Source organism: Lichenostomus cassidix, chromosome 1 (assembly GCF_008360975.1).
Source record: "Lichenostomus cassidix isolate B80296 chromosome 1, HeHo_3.0, whole genome shotgun sequence".
NCBI lineage: Eukaryota > Metazoa > Chordata > Aves > Passeriformes > Meliphagidae > Lichenostomus > Lichenostomus cassidix.
This window is the reverse complement of record NC_139479.1, coordinates 2,032,319-2,054,258: the sequence shown is the minus strand read 5'-3', so window position 1 is coordinate 2,054,258 and position 21,940 is coordinate 2,032,319. Positions and strand designations below refer to the sequence as shown.

At 43.0% G+C, this 21,940-nt stretch overlaps 3 protein-coding genes across 6 annotated transcripts in view; 2 read left to right on the top strand and 1 right to left on the bottom strand.

The window, feature by feature from the left end:
- HLCS (holocarboxylase synthetase) overlaps positions 1 to 12,824 on the top strand; it is a 120,866-nt gene extending 108,042 nt beyond the window's left edge. For 2 of the 3 annotated variants that reach the window (XM_085079067.1, XM_085078987.1), the window contains exons 8-11: positions 614 to 774; positions 4,293 to 4,407; positions 7,764 to 7,977; positions 8,903 to 12,824. In XM_085079067.1, coding sequence (XP_084935193.1) covers positions 614 to 774; positions 4,293 to 4,407; positions 7,764 to 7,977; positions 8,903 to 9,071 — 659 coding nt within the window. In that variant the 3' untranslated portion in view covers positions 9,072 to 12,824. The remainder of the gene's footprint in view (positions 1 to 613; positions 775 to 4,292; positions 4,408 to 7,763; positions 7,978 to 8,902) is intronic. The other variant, XM_085079139.1, reaches the window with a different exon arrangement.
- LOC146444049 (uncharacterized) overlaps positions 1 to 21,940 on the top strand; it is a 280,352-nt gene that overhangs the window by 124,651 nt on the left and 133,761 nt on the right. The window lies entirely within an intron of this gene.
- Positions 12,881 to 21,940, bottom strand: part of SIM2 (SIM bHLH transcription factor 2) — a 51,137-nt gene continuing 42,077 nt past the window's right edge. The window contains exon 11 of the mRNA XM_085079244.1: positions 12,881 to 17,186. Coding sequence (XP_084935370.1) covers positions 16,501 to 17,186 — 686 coding nt within the window. The 3' untranslated portion in view covers positions 12,881 to 16,500. The remainder of the gene's footprint in view (positions 17,187 to 21,940) is intronic.

Genomic DNA, 21,940 nt, shown 5'->3' with positions numbered 1-21,940 from the left:
TGCTGGCACTTCTTTCAAAGCCACGTTTATTCTGCTGGAAGGGCAGAGTGTGTGGCCCAAGGAGCTCTTCTGAGCACAAATCCATGGAAAGATGATTCCCTGGCTTGCAGTGCAGGTTGGTTCACACAGAGCATCTTCACCAATGTTTCTCCACTTGAACAAAGTGAGATTTTTTGGAATGTGTAGGAAAATCCTGGAAGTGAGAGATTTAGGACATGCTGGGAAATTGAGTAGCAGCTTGTGCTTTAGAATAACAAAATAGAGTTGTAGAATGGCCTGAGTTAGAAGGGACCTTAAAACCATCTTGTTCCACCTCCTGCCACACCTTCCATGAAAACAGGTTGCCCAGAGCTCCATCCAACCTGGCCTTGAACAATTCCAGCGATGGGAACATTAAAAAACTTGCTGATTTCTTGAAGAAAAAGCTTTGCACTTTAATCCTTTTTCTTTCAAAATCAGTTTGTAAACTCCATTAAAGGACTTTTGGTAGATTCTTGGATGGATGCTCTTGGATCTTTCTCTTTAGTAGTTGTGTACCTTCACAAAGTGATCTTTTTAATAAATATTCTTTTCCTGAGTTGAAATTACCATTTTTTCCCCTCTGCCTCGCCAGGTCGTGGTGGAAATGTTTGGCTCAGTCCCGTGGGCTGTGCCCTGTGCACTCTGCACATCTCCATCCCTCTGCATTCCAACCTGGGCCAGAGAATTCCCTTTATCCAGCACCTCGTGTCCTTGGCGGTGGTAGAGTCAGTCAGATCAATACCAGGATATGAGGTATGTCAATCGAATTTATTTCAAAATTCCTGCTTCCATTTTCATTAAGTTCAGATTCTAATTTATCTCAAAATTCCTGCTTCCATTTTCATTAAATTTGTATTTTCGCCGTATCTTTTATGTGTAGAATAGAGCGGTGAGGTTAACCTGACTGATGTTTGGTTATTTAAATGTTTGAAGAAATGTAGTCTCCATATGATGCATATTTTATATATTTCACTGGGCTGATCAAGTGCACTACACTCATTTCATAACCTTATGAAACTTAAGCCTCAGCACTAAAGAAAAAGTCCATTTTGTTTGCCCAACAACAGAGTTAATTTGGTTTGATTTTGAAGGAGAAGGAGGAGGAGGGAAAAATGAATAAAACTGACAAATCCTTTTCTGCTTTTCTGTTGGTGCAGTTTCAGTGGTCACTTTATCCCTTTTAAAGGATTTTTCCAACCCTTGTTTAAGGTTGAAAACTGATTTCTAAAGCAAGAACTTAGGAGAATTGCTCTCAAGAGGGAATCAAGTGTCCTGTCATCAGTATTAAAATGAAGAACCAGTCTTCTTCATCACCTCATATATCTCCTTTTTAATGTTACCATTTCCTAATATTTGCTAACTATAAAACTTTGGTATTTTACAGAAGTAGTTAACTAAAGCATATGTTTCCTATATTACAGAAAATCAATGACTTATACACATTTACACATGAACTTTATTATAGTGGCACCCAGTAGCTTTGCTGTAGTTTAGGGTCTGTCAGCCTTTCTATTAAAACCTTCTAACTTCAGTGCTTCATAAGCTGACTGTAAAAACAAAATGCTCCAGGCTAAAATTCGCAATATAAAATATTTGGCTGCAGTGAATAATTTGACCACTTAGAAATGAAGGGACAAGAGTTAGTTTTGTAAAATACGGGGTTGACTGGGGAAGGAGCTAATTTATGAATGGAGGTGGTTTTGCTTCTGTGTGCCTGCCCTGGTGTGCTGTGGCATTTTTTAATTTCATTCCATTCAAGAGGAAAAAGGTGACTGAAGTACAAAATATTGATGTAAAAAAATGTGGGTCAATAATGCATGTACTGTACTGAGCACTTGGAGAGTAAAGAGCTTTCTGTGAGCAGGAAAGATCTGCTGAACCTGAGGGGACATCAGCCCTGTGAAGGGTCTGCACTCAAATTCAAATATTTATTAAAAATTCAGTGCTTTTCTTTATGGACTTTAAAGGACTTTTCATTATGCCCATTTCATGGCAACTGCAGCAGTCACAAACAGTGGGATAATCTGGAGAGTCATGGAATCCTGGGATGGTTTGGGTTGGAAGGGACATGAAAAATCACCCAGTGCCACCCCAGCCATGGCAGGGACACCTTCCACTGTCCCAGGCTGCTCCAACCCCAATGTCCAACCTGGCCTTGGACACTGCCAGGGATCCAGGGGCAGCCACAGCTTCTCTGGGAATTCCATCCCAGGGCCTCCCCACCCTGCCAGGGAACAATTCCTAATTGCCAAGATCCCATCTCTCCCTGCCCTCTGGCACTTTGCAGCCATTCCCTGTGTCCTGTCCCTGCAGCCCTTGGCAATTGTCTCTCTCCATGTTTCCTGCAGCTCCTTCAGGCACCAAAAGGCCACAATGAGGTCACCCCAAAGCTTCTCCTCTCCAGGCTGAACAATCCCAGCTCTGCCAGCCTTTCCTCCCAGGAGAGCTGCTCCATCCCTCTGCTCATCCTGCTGCCTCCTCTGGATTGGCTCCAAAAGGTCCCTGTCCTTCCTGTCTCTATCAACCACTCACCATTTTTAGGATTGCCACACATTGACTCTGCTGAACAAGCAGCACCCCAGAGCTTTGTGCCTCTCTGATGGCTCAGTTGGGAATTTCCCTGTCAGATGTTAATGCTGAAGATGCAAATGGGCCTTAAATCGAGAGGATGCTTTGCTCTCCCATTCTGAGAGCAGCAGAATCTCTGTCTAATGAGGGAGGAGGAGAATATGCTCCATTTCCAGTGTATTTTGTGACATTCTCTGTGGTACTTGGTGAATCCACTCTGCAGCTAAGCCAGGAGAACACCCAGCTGCCTTGGTTGTTCTTCCTGCCTGTTGTCACTTCAGTCACAGAGCTACTGTCTGCTGTCTTACAGGTGTGTGTTTCCCTCAGGGAAGACTTTTTATCCCTGATAACACCATTTAACTCCATCATACCTCCCATGTCTCCAGAGTCCCCCAAATAATAATGGAATTATTATTTCCCAGTGCGAGGAGCCAAGTTCTTTTCCATAACGAACATGAGTTGGTGATACTTTCCCCTCAGAATGCTTTGATAGCAAAATCAGGTAGTATTTCCTGTCAGTGGATGTGTAATGGACTCCTCCCTGGCCTTTAAATCTGTCAGGAAAGTAGACACAGACCCAGGTGCAGCTTTCACACATCCTGTAAAGGGATTTCATCATCTGCAGTAGGAGGGAATGCGACTCTCCTAGTCCTGGAGCACCTCCCCTGATTTGCCCCGGGGGATGCTCAGCCATGGGCAGCGTTTCCAAGTGCAGGAAGCACATTTGCTTTCTCTCAGTGTTTAAGTAGCCGGTGCAAAGTTCAGCTCAGCCCCGTGCTTCCAACAAAAGCTGCTCTATTGGGCTGGGATGTTGTCACACAGCACAGTTTGTGTTTCCAGCCTGCAGTGCTAAAGAGAATGGGAATATATTCAGGACATGGCTGAGGTATTTATGGAGTTGGGGACTGGGATTTCTCCTGTCTGCTGGATTTCCTCTCCGAAATGCAGGATGTCCCTGTCTCCTTGGCTGGTTCCTGCAAGGTTCCTCACGCAGGGTTGTGTTTTCAGTAACATTTGTGGAGCAATTCAAGAGATTCTCATTCTGAAGAGCAGCTGACAGCATCACATTGGGTGTGGCAAAGAGGGAGAGAAAATTCTCCCCCTCTGCCCTGCTCAGGTGAGAGCTCACCTGCAGAGCTGCTCCAGCCCTGGGGCTCAGCACAGCAAGGAGCTGGAGCTGCTGGAGAGAGTGCAGAGGAGGCAGCAGGATGAGCAGAGGGATGGAGCAGCTCTGCTGGGAGGAAAGGCTGGCAGAGCTGGGATTGTTCAGCCTGGAGAGGAGAAGCTTTGGGGTGACCTCATTGTGGCCTTTTGGTGCCTGAAGGAGCTGCAGGAAACATGGAGAGAGACAATTGCCAAGGGCTGCAGGGACAGGACACAGGGAATGGCTGCAAAGTGCCAGAGGGCAGGGAGAGATGGGATCTTGGGAATTAGGAATTGTTCCCTGGCAGGGTGGGGAGGCCCTGGGATGGAATTCCCAGAGAAGCTGTGGCTGCCCCTGGATCCCTGGCAGTGTCCAAGGCCAGGTTGGACATTGGGCTTGGAGCAGCCTGGGACAGTGGAAGGTGTCCCTGCCATGGCTGGGGTGGCACTGGATGGTTTTTCATGTCCTTTCCAACCCAGACCATTCTGGGATTCTCCACAGACTATGGAGTGATGAATGAGCCATAAATGTCTCTAAATGTCTGTTTTTGTTTCTTTAGGACATCGAGCTGCGACTGAAGTGGCCAAATGATATTTACTACAGTGATCTGATGAAGCTCGGTGGAGTTCTGGTAAACTCAACACTTATCGAAACAACATTTCATATTCTCATTGGTAAATATCTATTTTCAAGCATTTCTGTACTGCTTTTTTCTGAGGGATTTTGTTATCAATGTCTCTATCAGTTCAAATGGCAACGACGAGAACGCATAATGACAGCAGGCATAAGGAAATAAAGCACAATGTTGAATCCAAAGGAAGCACAGAAAGTAAATGTTTTCATTCTTCTTAATAATTCCATATGCTTGACAAGGAAAACATAAATGCAAGCATCTGGACTGATGTAGTAGAGTTCAAAGAAAGAGCATTACATGGGAGAGGGAAATTGTCTTCCTTGATTTATTGCAAAAGCAGCGGAATATACTGAAAACTCCATCCTTTTTGTCCAATTTATATCTTTTTTGTAACATTGCAAATAGGTAAATGAAGACCATGCCTTTTAAATCAGAAGAAAATGAGCTACACACACAGAGTAATGTTTTTTTTTTTTAATTATTGAGATGGTTTTATCATCTCTAGCCTGATAATCATCCTGCTATTTGATAAGGAAGTTTTCCCCCTAACCTGCCAGATTCTGGTTCCGGAAAGAATTGTCTCTGCTGTGTCTAAAAAAATGGAAAGAAAATGCCTTAGCAAGTCTGAAAGGCTAAAGAAAAAGATGATAATGATTGGTTGATATTTAAATGTAGCACAAGCAAAGTATCTCACAAAGATGGTGTGGTCATGGTGCTGTTTCTGATAAAGTTCTGGGGTTTTGGAAGTTCAAACAAGCAAAGGAGTTGCAGAAATCACCTCCTTCTGTGAATCATGCCCAGACATGACATTTTCTGTTCAATTTTATATCTTCATTTTATAAATAATCTGCATCAACCGAAGGGAAATTCCAGTGGAACTTAAGGAGTCTCTCTCTGCCCCATCAACCCTTTACAGCTTCCATGTTTTCCTGGTGCCTGTCCAGGGTAACACAGGGAAAGCAGAAATAGATCCAAAAATAATTGATTATATCAAGTATCTCTTATGCAAGTCACATATTTGGGTTAGGCCTCGTATTTCGTACTGTAAACACCAAAACATTCCAAGTTTAATGGAAACTTTCTGTACCCAATTTTTCTGATAGCAGTAGGAGTTGCCTGGTAGGTCTGAGGTATAGATAAATGTGCATTTTCATCAGTGTGTTTTCACCTGGGAGCTTTTAGAATTGAAACTCCCTTGCTGCATGTGAATCCAAGGATCTTTTCCATCATTCCAGTGCTGTGTGTGTCCCAAGGATCTTTTCCATCATTCATTCCAGTGCTGTGTGTGTCCCTGGGAGCAGCAGAGGGGACTCAGGACAGATTTTTGTGTTAGCAGGAGGGATGGGATTCAACTTCCCCACCAGGATAGCTGTGCCACATCCATCACCCCTTTTTTCTACAGTCATGCAGCTTCCTTACCTGGACAGAATCCCAAATCCCTGAGGTTGGAAAAGCCCTCCCAGCCCATGCAGTCCCAGCTGTGCCCAATGGCCACCTTGTCCCCAGCCCAGAGCACTGAGTGCCACAGCCAGGCATTGAATTTGCTCTTCCCATGGCATTCCTGGGCATTTTCTTCTGATTTAAAAGGCATTTTCTTCATTTAACTATTTGCAATGCTACAAGAATCTCCCAAATATGAGGATAAAGCTCAAAATCAAGGATCATCTTTGTGGCTTCACTGCTCCAAGAAGGAGCTCAGGAGAATCCGATCCAACTTGTGTTTTCAGTGCTCCAGGTGTTGCAGACAGCACAATGCTCACACCTTTAAATATGGTTAAAAAAAACCCCAAACAACCAAAACCCCTTTTTTTTCCAATTTAAAAATGAAGAGCTTTATGGTGTTGGGACTTCTGGGAGAGGAGTTCTGAGTGGAATATTCCCCATTAATGGGAGGCCCAGACTCGGAGCAGGCGTGGGAGCCAAGCACCCGTGGAATGCAGGGGACAGCCAGCGAGCGTGACCTGCAGGCACTGCTCTGCCTCTGCTCAGGCACGTCCAGCACAGCCCAGCTCCTCATGGATCCACCACTGGAACATCCATCAGCCACATCAGCACTGCAGGGCTGCTGCTGACTGCTCCCTGCTCACGTGGATGCTGCAGAGGTGTCCCCAGAGCCCCGAGCACCTCACCATTCCCAAATTTCCTGGCTGCCTTTTCCCCGCCTGCTCGTTCCCAGGTGTTGCTGCCTGGGCTGAGCTCCTCCTCTTGGGGTCCTGTGGTGTCCCAGTTTTTGGATTGGATGGTCCCCAAGGCCCTGTGACCCCTGCCAGGACCACTGATGGCCACAACATCTCTCTTCCCTCGTGCTGTGTTTAAATTAGGATTTGCTGGCGCAGCTCATTGCATTTTCCAGTTCATTTTCCTTTATCTCTTTCCAGGAACCCATTTCAGCTCCTTTTTTCCTCCACACAGGACTGGTGTGTTGGGATCACTGTTTGTGTGCATTCTCTGACCAGTTCAAAGTCAAAAACTCCTTTTCACTGAAGAGATCCTTCTCCTCACATTAACAAATTTGTATTTGTTAATACAAATTACTGCCATATATGAATTATTAATAGCAAATTTACAAAACAAGCCATCTGCACCTCCTTGCAGATAGAAGTGCATCATACCCAAACCTGACTGACAGACAGGGGATTTATCCCAAATGTCTGAGGGAAGAAAAAAAAACCCAACCAAATTATTAGGAGAAAAAAATAAACAGGTAATACAATATATTTCTTTACATCCCTCGAAGCCTGTTTCAGCAGGCTGCAGAAAAGGCCCCAAGAGCCACATTTAAACAGGGGAGGCTTTCTGCCAACATCATTCCAGCTGGAGAAATCTCAGCGAGAGGCTTGAGGCTTCTAAAGGATATGCTGTGGTGAGATAGATTAAGCAAACTGGAGTCTTACGAAGTTAAAATCAACTCTTCTGGGTTCTCCCAAGCAAGCCAAACAAGGCTTATCAGCTGAGTGGAAAGGCTGGATTTTTGGGAAGTGCAGGCAGCTCAACAGAAAGGTCTCTGAGGTCAATTTTAGACTGGAAGATAAAACTCCATTTTAGAGTTGTTCTCTGAGTGGGCTGAGGACATGGCAGCTTAAAAGAATGTCTCACTTTGGTGGTATTTGACCCAAGGTGAAGGTGATCATCATCCCAACCCTCACTGATAGGGTGGGCTGGGGTTGGAAGGCTGTGCTGGAATTGCTCATGGAATTCTGGGGAGGCATTTGAAGGGCAAGGAGCGAAATTGGAACTGAAAATTGTAATTAAAGAGCTGGAAGATTGCAAGGTGTGAGAGACTGAAGTGAAGCAGCTCTGGGAGCCATCCTGGGGGATAAATGGAGTGGGTGAATGAAGTGCTGTGGTGCTAACAGAGTCCATCCTTTGCTTGTGTCCTCCTTTTGTCTTGTGCAGGCTTTGGGGTTAATGTGAATAACAGCAACCCCACCATCTGCATCAATGACCTCATTGCAAAGTTTAACAAGGAAGAGGGGACAGAGCTGGAACCCCTGACTGCTGACTGCCTCATTGCAAGGACTGTGACTGTGCTGGAGAGGCTCATTGATGTTTTTCAGGAGAAGGGGCCCAATGGAGTTCTCCCCCAGTACTACAAGTATTGGATACACAGGTGAGAATTATGTTCTCAATTTTCCCTTCAATAAAATTGGTAGGGCAACTCGTGGATATTTTGTCTTTTTGCACTGAATTCCCTTTAATAGAAGTGAATAAATAAAAGACACTCCTAATCAGGAGATAGATTTTTAAGGTAGAATAAAAGTAGCACATACAAAAATCAGTGAACTAGCATGAGTAAAAGAATGCTGTCAGGTATTTTACATGTATCATCTCCAAACAAAGAAAACTGGGAATGATTTGGTTTTAGATGGATGAAGCTGCTGAACTTTTGGGGGGAAAAAAATAATAGACTGTTTGGATTAACTTCAACTCCACTCATTCCACAAAGGGAAATTAAAGCAGGTAGAAAGTGCTGCTGAAAGTAATTCTGTGCAAAGAACCAGTGAAGTGGGAAATCAAAATATTCTGTTAGAGGGTGAAACCTTCCTTGGGAGGGTGGGGAGGGACTGGGATGGAATTCCCAGAGAAGCTGTGGCTGCCCCTGGATCCCTGGCAGTGTCCAAGGCCAGGTTGGACATTGGGGCTTGGAGCAGCCTGGGACAGTGCAAGGTGTCCCTGCCATGGCTGGGGTGGGGCTGGGTGGTTTATAATGTCCCTTCCAACCCAAACCATCCCAGGATTCCATGACTCTCCAGATTATCCCACTGTTTGTGGCTGCGGCAGTTGCCATGAAATGGGCATAAAGAAGAGCTTGAAAGTCCATAAAGAAAAGCACGGAGTTTTTGATAAACTTTGAATTTGAGTGCAGACCTTTCGCAGGGCTGATATCCCCTCAGGTTCAGCAGATGGAATGAGATGATCTTTAAGGTCCCAAACCATTCTGGGATCCATGCAGTGATTCTGCTGAGTCCTGTGAGGTGTTTTTAACTGTTCAGTGTCCATGCATTAATCACTGACAGAGCTCTCTCCCTCCACAGTGGGAAGCAGGTCCGTCTGGGGGATGAGGAAGGAGCCCTGGCCTGGATCGTTGGCATTGATGACTATGGCTACCTGCAGGTGCACCAGGAGGGCAAGGGGGTCGAGTCTGTGCACCCAGATGGCAACTCCTTCGACATGCTGAGGAACCTCATCGTCCCCAAGTACTGACAGCCCACAGGGAACCAGAATTTGCCATCATCACCTAAACCTCTGCAAGGTGGGAAGGAGAACTGCAAGTCTGATTTTGTTTTCCTTCTGGTTTTCTGCTGTCTCTGTCTGCCGTGGGTAACTGCAGCAGTGATCAGGAGGTGGTGATCTCCCAGTTTTTATTTTTGTTGACTTTAAACCACACCTCTGTTGCCATTCTTTGTAAGGATCTGTTCTTTGAAAGGAGTCTGATTGTAAAGGAATATTTGCAGTGAGCAGAACCTTCTCTTCATTTACAGCCTGTACTGGAGAGACTGAAGTGGCTTAATATTTCCTTTTTTCCTTCCTGTGTTTTTATGGTAATTCAGCACAGTGCAGGACAATATTTCCTTTTTTATTTTATTTTTTTTAACTCAATTCTGGTTCATGTGCTGCCTGCACTAAAACCAGCTGGAACATCATCTATTTCTGAATTTCTGGGATCACCACTGTGCTTAACTCCAGGTCCAGGAGAAGACCCTTGCTGATTTGGTTCTGCTCTGTGTAGACCTCTACAGCAATTTCCCAACCTGTGCTTTGATCTCAGGTCTGCAACTCTTACTGGCTGCCTTGAGTTTTTGGGAGAGCATTCCATCAGCACTTAGCAGCTGTGCTTGGTGATCCAAGTGACTTGCACTCTGCTCTCCTTAGTCAGTTGGATGTGAGTAAATCATCTCATCTTGTCCTTTAAATTGTGCTTTTCCAAGAGGGTTTAGCCCCTGGAAGAAAATCCCACTGAGCTGCAATCCAGGTTATTGCAGAATCCCATGCCAGGGGAGGAAACCTTTGATTAATTTTAAATTTAGTAATAATTATGTTGTGATCTCAGTGAAGTTAAGTGAATATAAAGGGAATAAATTAAATTCCCTGCTGCAAACAACTACTCCAGTGAAAAAGAAATCCCAACACCACTCACCTGTGTCCAAATTCTCTCCCACAGTCTCTGTTGTCACCTCCTTTCCCAAGCCAATGTCTGGTTTTGCTGGGAAGCACTAAAAGCAAGAGCTTTACCACCTGCTGACCTGCAAGCAGCTCTTTTTGGGGGCTGCCTGCACATTTCCAGGTTTGGGGAACAGCCTGGGAATTCTCCTGGAGCAGCCATGGGGGATCTGCTGTGTCACAGTGCCTCAGTGGGGTTTTCTCAAGGACACTTTGGGGTTTTCTCAAGGATCCTTTGGGGTTTTCTCAAGGACACTTTGGGGTTTTCTCAAGGACACTTGGCCACCACAGCTCCTCAGACAATTCTGTGCAGAACAGCTTTGGCCAGGTGTGGTGTTGTCACCTTCATTTGTTGTTTTTGGGTTTTTTTTGTGGTGGATCAGCCAAATTGGTTTCCACAGAGGAAACGACTGTCTGCTAGCCAGAATTGGGGTTTTTAGGTTAAAGTTCACCTCATAAACAATCCCAACACTTTAGATTGTTGCAGCTACACAGCCAAGAAGTCTTAAAACAAGGAAACTTGTCTGTAATGGGAGTTTTGACCAATCCTCACATATTAGGGTTTAGGTGGTTTGGCAGCAAGAGCAGAAATTCAGTTGTCCCTGTTCCATGTAGGGTTTTCTGCTCCATCTCACTGAACATTTGTCCTGATTGTCCATACCCTGCTGGGTATTTTCCCCCATGATCCAAATCCCGTGAGGCTGCACAGACAGCTGTTAATTGCCCTAATTAAGATGATACACCAGGTTTGGCTTTTCCCCACCAGATTTCACAACTGCTTCGGGCTGAGAACGTTTGGCAGCTCCCTTGAATTTCAGAATTCAGTACTGCTGCATGTTGTAATCAACTGAAACTTGAGTCTGCCTTCATCCAGCTTCAATAAAAAGAAAAATCCATATATTTATATGTAGATCTATAAAAAAATGTACACTCACATCTTTTTGGAGCTTCTCCACTTCATTTCTGCCTCTTCTACCTGTGCTGCTGCAGGAGAGCTGAGCAAAGCAGAGCTCTGGTGCTGCTTTTCCAACCACAGAGTTTTACCAAAACTTCACCTAAAACCCAGGATTTGTAGCTAAAACTGTCTCAGCTTTAGGATTTTCCTGGAGGAAGCACCTTTTTGGGTTTGTTCCTATTCCAGACAAACTGGGAAGTGCCTGTAGGGATTTAACAACCAGGGCATGCCTCTCGAGTGGCTTCCTGAAAACATGTTCTCCCTTCACCAGGGCCAAAAAAAGGTGGGGAAAATGATAAAACATGGGAATTTTGGAAGGGCAGAATGGACTTGCAAAGCTGCAGTGGCTGAGCAGCAGCAGAGGGATTTTTTAACAACAAAACTCTGCACCATATCCTTGTTGCTGTTGGTTTTTTGGTAGCTGCATCAATGATGAGCTGGTGCTGTTCTCACTTGGAGTTGTCAGGTTATTCCAAAAATTCCTGCCTTGGGAAGAAACTTCCTTCCCTCAAGGGAGAGCTGCCCACACCTGGATGTGCCACGGCAAGGAGGTGCTGTGGAACCACTTTGCCTTTGCCATGGTCTCTGCTGTCTCCAACTTCCAGCCTGGATTTGGATGATTTGTTCCTTCAGAAGAACCAAAGACAAGAATTCCCACAGGATGAGGAGCAGCTGGATAAAGTCCTGGTGGATGAATCCTTGGGGGATCCCCTGCCCCTCTCTCAGGTGGAAGGGAGGCACAGCCAGCTCTGACTCTTCCTCTGCCAAACCTGGCACGCCCAGAAAGGCACAGAATTTCTGCAGGAAAATCGTTGTTTTCCTTGCTCTCTGTGTGTGACAGACAAATGTGGTGTGGGGTGTCCCTGGATGTGGGGATGGAGAGATCCAGACAGCTCCAGGCCCAGAAATAATGCACTGAAAATGTTTCCTTTCGTTCAACTGTCTGGATCAGTAAAACACCTCCTCCATTGTGAGGCTGAGCTCATATCTTAAACTATTTTCTTGATGAAGTGCTTTCAAAAAACCCATTTATTGCGATGTCCATATTTCTGTGACTTCATTTTTTTTTTTCCCCTCCTGGGCTCTGTTCTACCATTTCTCATGGTGAAAACATTCCTAGGGGTTGTTTATTGATAGGAAAACTTCTGGGGGTGTTGTTGGCACGTGTGAGTGTCCAGGGTGGGTTGTGCCCAGTCAGCAACAAAGCTGCTTCCAAAGATTTGAAAAAGTAATAATGGACTTCACATTTCAAGAGTTCAAGCAGCACATCTCGCTTCTAGTAAAGGTTTTATAAGACTTCAGAGCTTTTTTTTGTTTAATATATCCAACAAATCAAGGGCTATTACCTGGAAATAATATTAAAGCGTTTAATTCTTTATGCTGCTGCTTCACTGGACAAAAATTCGTTGCTTTGCTTTCTCTGATTCAGCTGCATCAGCAATCTTAAAAAAAAAAAAAGGAGTTTTTGCAACTCCTTTGGAATATCCAGGAGCTCTCTGTAAATCAAAATATCTGCTGGTTCCTGGGTTTGATAAAAGCATTTGCATGGCTAAGTGGTGGTGGGGATGCACTGCCTTGATCAGACACCAAAGAAATTAAATCTGGGCCCAGGAAAGAGCAGAGGTCAAAAAATGATGGAGAAAAGAGAACTGCAGGGAAGAATTGTCAAGTGTTGAGTTTGTCATTTGTGATTCTGTGTTATTTGCATCCTCCAAGTGTCTTCATTTAAAATGCAACATGGCAAAAATACAACGAATTGAAAAAAAGATCTGTGTATTTTATGGTACATTAATTGTCAATTATACAACGTGTCGCAGTTGAAATAAATTTTCAAATATGCACCATTGTGGTTTGTGGATTGCTGTGTTTGGTGGTAAAAAAGAGAAATTCAACTCAATTTTCCTTTGGCTACAGGATTTTTATTAACATTTTAACAGTTTTGTTTTACATAATAAATAAGCAAAAATGCTTTACATTTTTTAGGGAATACATATATAATTCTGAGCATTAATAGGTTGGTTGGTTTGCGTGCTTCTTCACCTACACTTGCCAAATAGCTTTTTATCTGCATCATATAAAAAAAAAAAAAAAAGAAAAAGCAAAAATCTAACCTTCAGGAAAAAAAAATGGAATAACAACATTTCCTCTGTGGTGTTTCTGAAGTGTGACTGAACCGCTAAAAAAGAAGGATTTGTGTCCTGTTTGGAGATTTCTGGAGAAATTCTGGCAGATTTCCCATTCATTTGCACTTTCAGTGATGAATTCTCCAATTTTGCATCTGTTGTGCTTCATTTCCTTAAATTCCCCTTATTATTCCCTTTTTTAAATTCCAGGGAACAGATTTGTTCTCTCCTCACCTTATTTCCATTGCACTCTTTCCACGAAGAGGATGAAAATTTGGAGACCTGAGCATGGCATTGACTTTTCCAGCTCTTGGTCTCGTGGGAGGTTCACGGCAGGAGGTTGGAATGAGATCTTTAAAGTCCCTCCCAGCCCAAATTTTCTGGGATTTTGGTAAAATATTCCCTCTCTCACTCTGTTTCTCCCATTCTCTGTCTGATTTTCTTGCCAGGTCTGAACTCCCCCAAGAGTTAAAATCCTGTGGAATCTCACGACAAAGGTGTGGCTTAAATATTAGAGAGAAATGAGGTTATTTTTCATAACATATTTCAATTCAAGGCACACTCCAGTGTCATGATTTTTTCATTATTAAATAGATTTTTTATTATTAATTCCACTGCGATGGCAGTGCCCTGTTCCGAGAACATCTGTAATTTAACTGACCAAAAACCCCATTTTTCTCCCAATATAATTTCCTCCCAGGTGTGAACAGGGAATTGCTGTTTCTCTTCTGGAATGGCAGGGAAAAAAACCCAAACCTTTCACACATTTGCTTTTGTAATCTTTTCTGAAGCCTCCCCTGCGTTATCAGCAGCGAATCATAATTGATTCATTATTGCCTAACGGGGAAAGTTCCTGGGCATCCCATAAAACATCTGATGGAACACCTCCTCTGCTCAGCCTCCTGGAATAAAGCCTGGAAGTGGGAGTAACAAGGTGGAAAAACACCCTGCTGAAGAATATCAATGGTGTTTTTTCAACCCAAGCCTTAATTTGGATGTTTTTATAGTGAGCAGGACTTCCAGGAACACCAAAACTCAGCAGATGGAGGTGAAGTGCAGCAGTGCCACTAATGAGGTATAAAGTGCAGCAGGAGGAGCATCAGGTTTCCTTTTAATGATGCCAACCATGCCAGTGGCTCCTTCGTGGGGCGTGGGTTTGATTTAATTAAAATTCAATTTATTTCGTTTGATTTCATTAAAATTAAGCTGGGAGTCTTTGCATAATTCTATTTTTTAAGGAGTTGGGGTCGTTTGTGAGGGACAGGGGCTGGGAGGGATTTTAGCCACAGCCACTGGGACACCAAGTGGTGTCTCTTGGCTTTGATTTGTGAGGTCAGAGTGATTCTAATCCACATTTAGGGTTTTTCTGGACACTTGCCAGCTTCTCCAGCATTAAACTGAGTGAGGGGTGATTGTGCTGGTGTGGTTCTGTTGGTGGTTTTTTTGGTAATCACTGATTTGGCAATTTTTGGTGCTATTTAGCACAAAATGCTTTTTTCATGCAATTGAAAAAGACAACTGAGAGTGTTCAGTTCAAGTTCACTTGCAAGTGAACATCAATTTAACTTGATAATAAGCTTTCTCTCTTAACCTTTAACAGGAAGAAATGAAAATATTGACAATTGTTTTCAGGCATTTGCTTCTGCTTGTGTATTCATGGCCATAAATATTCCTAGATAGAAGGAGGTGACTTTGTTTTTGTCCTTGAATGGAAAGTTCCCTGCCCATGGCAGAGGGTGGAACCAGATGAACTTTAAGGTCCTTTCCAACCCAAACCATTCTGTGATGAATTATTGCTGCATAGAAAAGATGGAGGATTTTTTATACTGTGTTTTCCACTGGGATTTTATCTGACAAAGTGCAATCCATGAGCAAGTGGTTTTTCCATATTACACAAGCCAGGTAAGAATTTTCTTCCAAGAATCATGGAATTGTTTGGGTTGGAAAGGACCTTAAATCCCATCCAGTGCCACCCCTGCCATGGCAGGGACACCTTCCACTGTCCCAGGCTGCTCAAGGTTTCTTCAGTGAAGTTCTCTTTAGTCTGATGAGAGAAAGAGTTTGAAAAAGTCTGAATTAGGCTTAGATTGGGTTGAGAAATGGAGCTGACTGGGATCTGCAGCAGATCCCTAAACATTTATTCTTTAGGGAATCATTTGTTGTTCTATCCACACAATTTTGGGGAAGTGGCAGAAAACCAAGGTGGGCTGAGAGTTCTCAGTTAAACACACACAGATCCATTGGGCTCCTCCACGAAGAATTGAAAACAAAGGGGTGAAAACCCATTCCTGACTGGCTGGGCCAAATGGGAATGTTTTAAAAGTGCTGCTTGGGATTTGTGAAGTGCTCAAATCGGGGAATTCCAGCCCTACCCTTGTGCTGACAACAGGATTTATGCTGGAGGAAGTTCAGTGTGTTAAGAGCTGAACCTCTCAAAGCTCACAGTTCCTACCAATAAGTTTAAAATAAGGCAGAAATGTTCATTATTCTCTTGGCTATAAGGAAAACATGGCTGGTGCTGTTATTAAGATGTATTTGTGACTAGCTGGGTTGAAAATCTGCACAGACTTCCCCCAGAATACTCAGGGAAACACAGGATTTAGGAGTTTCCTTTTCTTATTTGTGGGGAATTAGTTCCTGCTCCGTAATTTGTCCCAATTTGCCATGACAAGACCTGTAACCCTGTAATACCTATCTTTGTACCTATTAATTTGTCATATTGTCCCTTGTCAAGATAAATGGTGGTGGCAAACAACCTCAGAACACTGAAATCCACGTTCAATAAATCAAATTCGGGTTTGATTTATTTAGTTTTAGAACTTTTTGGTAATTAATAAATAAGGTTTTTTTTTCAAGCCGAGTTCTGTTTGGGTAGTACAGCTGTGTTGTGGTTGCTAAAAATCACCACTCTGTCAACAAAGTCCATTTGTCAGGGGGTTGGGTGGAGAGTTGATGCAAAGTTTCACACAATTTGTCAAAAAAACCCCTAAGCTAGAGTGTATATTTCATGATAATGATTTAAAAAAAAAAAAAAAAAAAAAAATCTCGAGTTTATTTTGAGAAGGAGGGGTTAAGGGAAAAAAAAACCGTTCTTCATATAAACCTCTGCATATAACACCTATCATTTCCTTTTTGTTGCACACTAGAAAATAACAAAAATAAGATCTGGAACTTGGCTCCCCCCTGGCACCAGAGCTTTTCCTGTGCCAACGGCGGCTGACGGAAGGGATGGATTTTCCTGGCCACTGGGACTCGTGGCTTGCCAGGAGTTTTGTCCCTCACTGACCTCCAGCTCTGCTCAGGAAATGTGACCGTTTTTCCTCATGCTTTTTTATTTTTTTGCAACTCACTCATTTGGCTTCTCAATCAAACACAAAACCCTCCCTTGCTATCGTCACCTGCCGTTGGCGATTATTACAGAAGTCCCAATATAATGGGGTAGTGCAGATTCCTTGTGGGTCTCGGGAGAAGAAGCCGAGGATGGGCTTTGGTTTTTGTACAGGAAGGCGTTGACTTCCTCCGAGTTGTATCCGTAGTTCTCTCCCGCGGCCGCGCAGGAGGAAGTCTGGAAGGCGCCGTGCTTGGCCAGCACGTGGTGGTAGTTGAGGAGCACGAAGGGCACTTGGCCCGAGGGCCTCACGTCCATCACCCTCTCGCCCTCGGCCTCGTGGTCCAGCTTGACGCTCATCCTCTCGTCCAGCTCCTCCAGGCTGGGGTGGTGGCCGATGTGCCCAAATTTGGGGTCTTTGACGCAAATCCTCCTGCTCTGCTCGTACACCGAGGGCACCGGCAGCAGGTGGCTCAGCTGTCCCATGGCTTTGGCCTGGCAGCACTCGGATTTGGGCAGCAGGGGGCTGGAGAAAGGAGCCTCGTTGATGCTCATTTTTTCCTGCAGGTCTCTGTTGAAAGGCAGCTTGTTCTCCTCCTTGATGAGGTGGGGAGGGGGTTGGATCCTGGGGTCGATTTTGCTGTGTTTCATGAGGCTGGAGTCGTAAAGCTCCTCCTTGTACCTCCCTGGTGCAGCACAGCTCGGGAAGGACTCGGTGAGGTCCTGGCTGTACCTCCTGTTGGACAGGGGCACTTGGAGGGGACAGAAAATGTGTTAATTACTGACAACGAGTGTTTGGAGTCATTATAAATCACTGACGGTATGATCATCGTTAAATGAGGCAAATTAAACCAAAGGAACATTAGGAAATATGACCTGAAATCAAAAATCTTCCCCTTAATTCAGAGATTTATCAAAGGATTCACCAAAGGTTGAATAACATTGATTCCTATCAATGATTCCATCATTAAAATAATAGAATTATTTAAATAATATAAACAGAAAACCAGAAATAAACTGAATTTATTCTGCCCGTCACTTTGGCAGTGTATTGGACACTTGTCCTTGCAAGAACACCAAACTCATAGTTTGGACTCAATGACCTCAAAGGTCTTCTCATTTGACAGAATTCTGTTGATTCTGTACTTCATGGCACCTATTTTTGGTATATTTAATATCTAGGTAAGATATCAGGAGGTGAGATATCAGTGTCTAATTCATGAAATCTCTTTGTGATATCCAGGATGTGTCACATTAAAGACTTTGCTCTTTTCTCTTTGAAGAACTGAAAGCAGACATTAAAAACATCTCTTTAAAAGCATCATAAACACTTCATCAGTAATGCTGTATCTCTGTTTTTGAGATATTCCCATGTAAAAAAGGTAGATAATAATATATTTATATAATAAATACAACATGCAGTGAGGCTTTGAATGGGGGAGAACTAAACTGGCTATTCTTAAAAAATCACAAGCCAAATACTTAATTTTTCAAGAGTGTGAACCTAGGATGTCTATTCAGGCTTTTCCTCTAAAATATATTGGCCAATCATAGTTTTCAGTTTCTCATGGGAGCTGAACTCCTGAAGAATTTGAGTTAGTTTTATCATTTTCTGCTTGGCTTACGAAGCTTTTCCTTCAGACTCCTACCTACAAATGGTGAGAGTAAAGGGCCCTGCTTTTCTCCTGTACCAGGAGTAATAATTTTTTTGCACTCTCCTATGAGCAGTTTGTGAGTTCAACAACTCCTCCAAGGCACGTTTGGAAGTTTTGTGTTAAAGGGAAAATGACGCACTGAGCAAATTTCTCCAGTTAGACCCAAACTCTTGTTTTGTGTGAGGTTCACTGGAAGCCCTGGACACTTAAGTGCCTCTTTTAAAATGGATTTTCTGTTTTTCTAACTATTTTTATTTAACATGTTAAAAGTTGTGGAGTTCCCCTCTGTTGGATGCTGACGTAATTGTGCCCATTAATAATTAAATATTCCCTGTGCTGTAATAGACTGGCAGAGCCTTCATGGATAACAGAGGAAGCAGAAATAATTCAATTGTACCTTTTTATATATATATATATATATATATATATATATATATATATGTGCAAAGCTCCATTAATTTCAGAAGGAGTTGCACCACGTAATTAACACCAGAATTTAAACAGGAATCTGGTTCCAATTTCTTCTTGGTCGACCCACCAACCTCCTAGAAACAATAACCTCTCAAGTTATTCTTCTCCATTTCTACATGTGTATTTTGTCACAAGAAGGAGAAGCTGGAGGAAGCTGAGTTCTCATCAGCTGTTGAAAAATGGCCCTTTCAGGTCACAAATCCAACCAGGATTCAGCCAGGTGCTTGAGAATAGTTTGGAAATTTTACTGGTGGAATTCACTGCTGGGATTTTAACTCTACAATTGGTATTTTTGCTGTGAAATAAATGTAGATGCTCACCACCCTCTGAGCAAAATATTTCTGCTTAATCTCTAATCTAACTCTGTCTTCTGTCAGTTTAAAACCATTTTCCCTCATCCTGTCACTCTCTGCCCCTATAAAAAGTCCCTTTCCCTCCTTTTTATTCTCTGTGTCAAACAAGGCAAAGATAGAAGAGGTGTTAATACAACCCCTGGCCATGAAAAGGTATTTTTTAGATTATCTCAGTATCTGTCCTGGTCTGAACCCTAATTTCAAATCATCCAAGGCATGAGCTGATTGTTCTCCATTTTCCTCCCTCTAAAAACAAAGGTGAGACAAAATGACCTCCCAGACCTCTTTGCCTCCAGTTGAACACCCTTTGCAAAATGCCATTTATTCCTTCCAGCAGGCACTGCCTAAACCTGGGGATTTTTTTTCCACAGATTTTCTCAGTCTTTTTCCTCATTTCCTGAGTTTTGGCATGATTGTGGTACAAAGCTTCTCACAGGTAGCTCAGAAGGGCCAACAGCACCACTGTGGTGCCCAATTTCTCCATTCCAGGGCACAAAAGAAACTTCCCCAACTAAGACTACAGTTGCCTTCACTGAAATGATTTTTTTTTTTTCTTTGTGATGACTAGGCCAGCTGGGAAAAAGTGGAAGAAGCTTCAAAACCAGATCCTGGAGCAGAAACATCTGATTTGCAGGCAGCTGTATCTGCTACGTGCTTTTTCAGAGCTCTGACGGCTTGGCACCATCATCCCCCCAATCTCTGATCTCTCCAAAAGGAGCTATTTTCCATGGAGAAAAATGTCTTTGGCCCACGGGGTTTTTGGCAGATGCTGCCGTGGATGTGATGTGGAATGGCCCTGGGATCCAAGCCGGCTGCCAGATGTCAGGTTTGGCGTTGCCTTCGGATCGAAGATGATGATGCTAAGCAGATCCTCCCCAGCTTTGAAGCTGCCTGGCTGTCAGTGCTCCGGAGAGCCACTGGAAAAAAGCAGCAGTTGACAAGCTAAGGAAGATCAGATGCCTCCTCCTTTGCAATTCCCAGTGAGAAAAGAAGTAATTTTGAAAGGTTCGAAATTCAGCAAAAGTGCAACAGCGCTGATTCGGCTTGAGGAGGAAAGAAGGCTGCAAAAATTTGGTTTAAATTGGATCCCATCTGCTTTTCTCTCCCCTTTTGCCATGATCTCTGACCAGGCCTGAGTTTGGCCATATTTTGTCCCTCTTAAATAATACAACTCCAAGTGCTTTTGCAGATAATTAGTTGTACCAAGCAGTTTTCATCAAAAGCCCAATAAATATCTATAATAAATACCCATAATAAATATCCATTCAAATGCATCAAAGTGCTCAAAAGAACCCACATATTCCACCTCCAGGAGCAAAACCTTCAGTGGAAGTAGAATCAGAAATAAGAACATATTGGTTCTTATACTGCAGCTCCATTTTCCTCCTGAAGAGAAAACAGTGATGTGGGATGAGACTGAAAAATAGCAGTAGTTTCTTGCAGGTTTTTTATTGGGATTTTTTTTTTACCGTATTCCTGCAGACTTACTAGGGATATACAGGATTTACTTCAGTCTTTATCCTTGTCCTCAAAAGATGTAGCTTTTTTCCTTTTTTTCCCTTTTCCCCTTTTTTTTCCTTATTTTTTTTCCCCACAGCATCTTTAGAAAGGACAAAACCACCTCTTATTTTTGGTCTAAAACTCCTCCTTTTCCCCCACAGTCCACAGCAGCAACCAAAGGAAGCAGCAAATTAGAGGGGCACAAGCTCAGGAAAAGCATTTAACCTACTCTAGGCTGTGAGAAAACCTTCACTTTTGCTCATTTTCTACCTAAATAAATGCAGAAAAAGGAAATAAAATGCTCCTGTCATCAAGGTGAGATCCATCATGGTGAGGTCAACCAGTCCTGGGAAGGACAAAATCCCAGGCTGGAATTATTTCCATGTCTGATTCCATCTTCTGTCTGATGGAGCAAGCTCAGTTTTTAATATCTTTATATTTTAATAGATTTGTATTTTAATATTCCCTTTGGATTTTGGATATCCATGCCCATAAGTGAATAATATAGTGAATAAATGCTTGATCCTGGTGCTCAAGAGCCTGCCTTGAGACTACCTAATTTCTTTTATTTTAAATTTCCACTCCTGCTTCCTCCATTCCAAGAAAGGAAGGTTTCCATCTGACCTCACAGCAGTCCCTCAGTCCTCATCAGGGATTTTTAATTAATGAAAATGGTGTATGGAGATAGGTGTGGATGAAATCCAAGGATTGGCTCTAGATTGGAAAGGGATAAACTGGAGTGCTGCTTAAAGGAGCTCTAATGAAGTGTTTCTTGTGAGTTCTGGAACAGATCTCAACTGAATTCTGCACTTGTTGATATTCTCTGACAGTTTCAGATACGCCTTAAATCACAAAAAACCCCTCTATTTAATAAGGCTGAATAAACTAGGGTGTGGTGAAGGTTTAGATGGATTTTTTCCATTTTTGTAACAGTTTTTTGTTCAATTCTCACAGTTCCTTTCAATAAAGCAGGGATGAGGAGGTAAATCCAGGCCAACCAAGGCTGTTTTGGCTAAAACCAGCAGCAACCTGAAATCTCAGCAGCACTTTTGAGGCTCATTTATGAAAGCAGTTAAACTCAGAGTTTTGTTTGACTTGAAGGGGAAGCTGAACCAGGGGAGTAATTACTGCTATTATTTGAGTTAAAGATACGTTTGACACCATCCCGAAACAGCCTGGATTGCCAGAGTCTGCTTTGTCCAAATGTTTTTGTTTCTTTAGGTGATTAACATTGTTCCAAAACATCACAACTCCATTCAGTCTCATTTTCAAGCTGTGAGAGCTGGAGTGTTTATAATGAGAGAGCAGCTCTGCCAAAACCACTGGAATAAACCCTGTTCTTGTCGAATGCAAAAAAATGGGAAAATAAATGGGTTGGGCAAGAGGATCTTCAGAAGTGCCTTCCAATCCCAATTATTTGTGATTCTGTGATTAGAGGGTATTTTGAGCATCTTTACTTTTGGTTATTTTATAATTTTTCAGGGTTATTTCTTACAGGTTTCTACCTCAGAGAAGTCACTGCCTTCA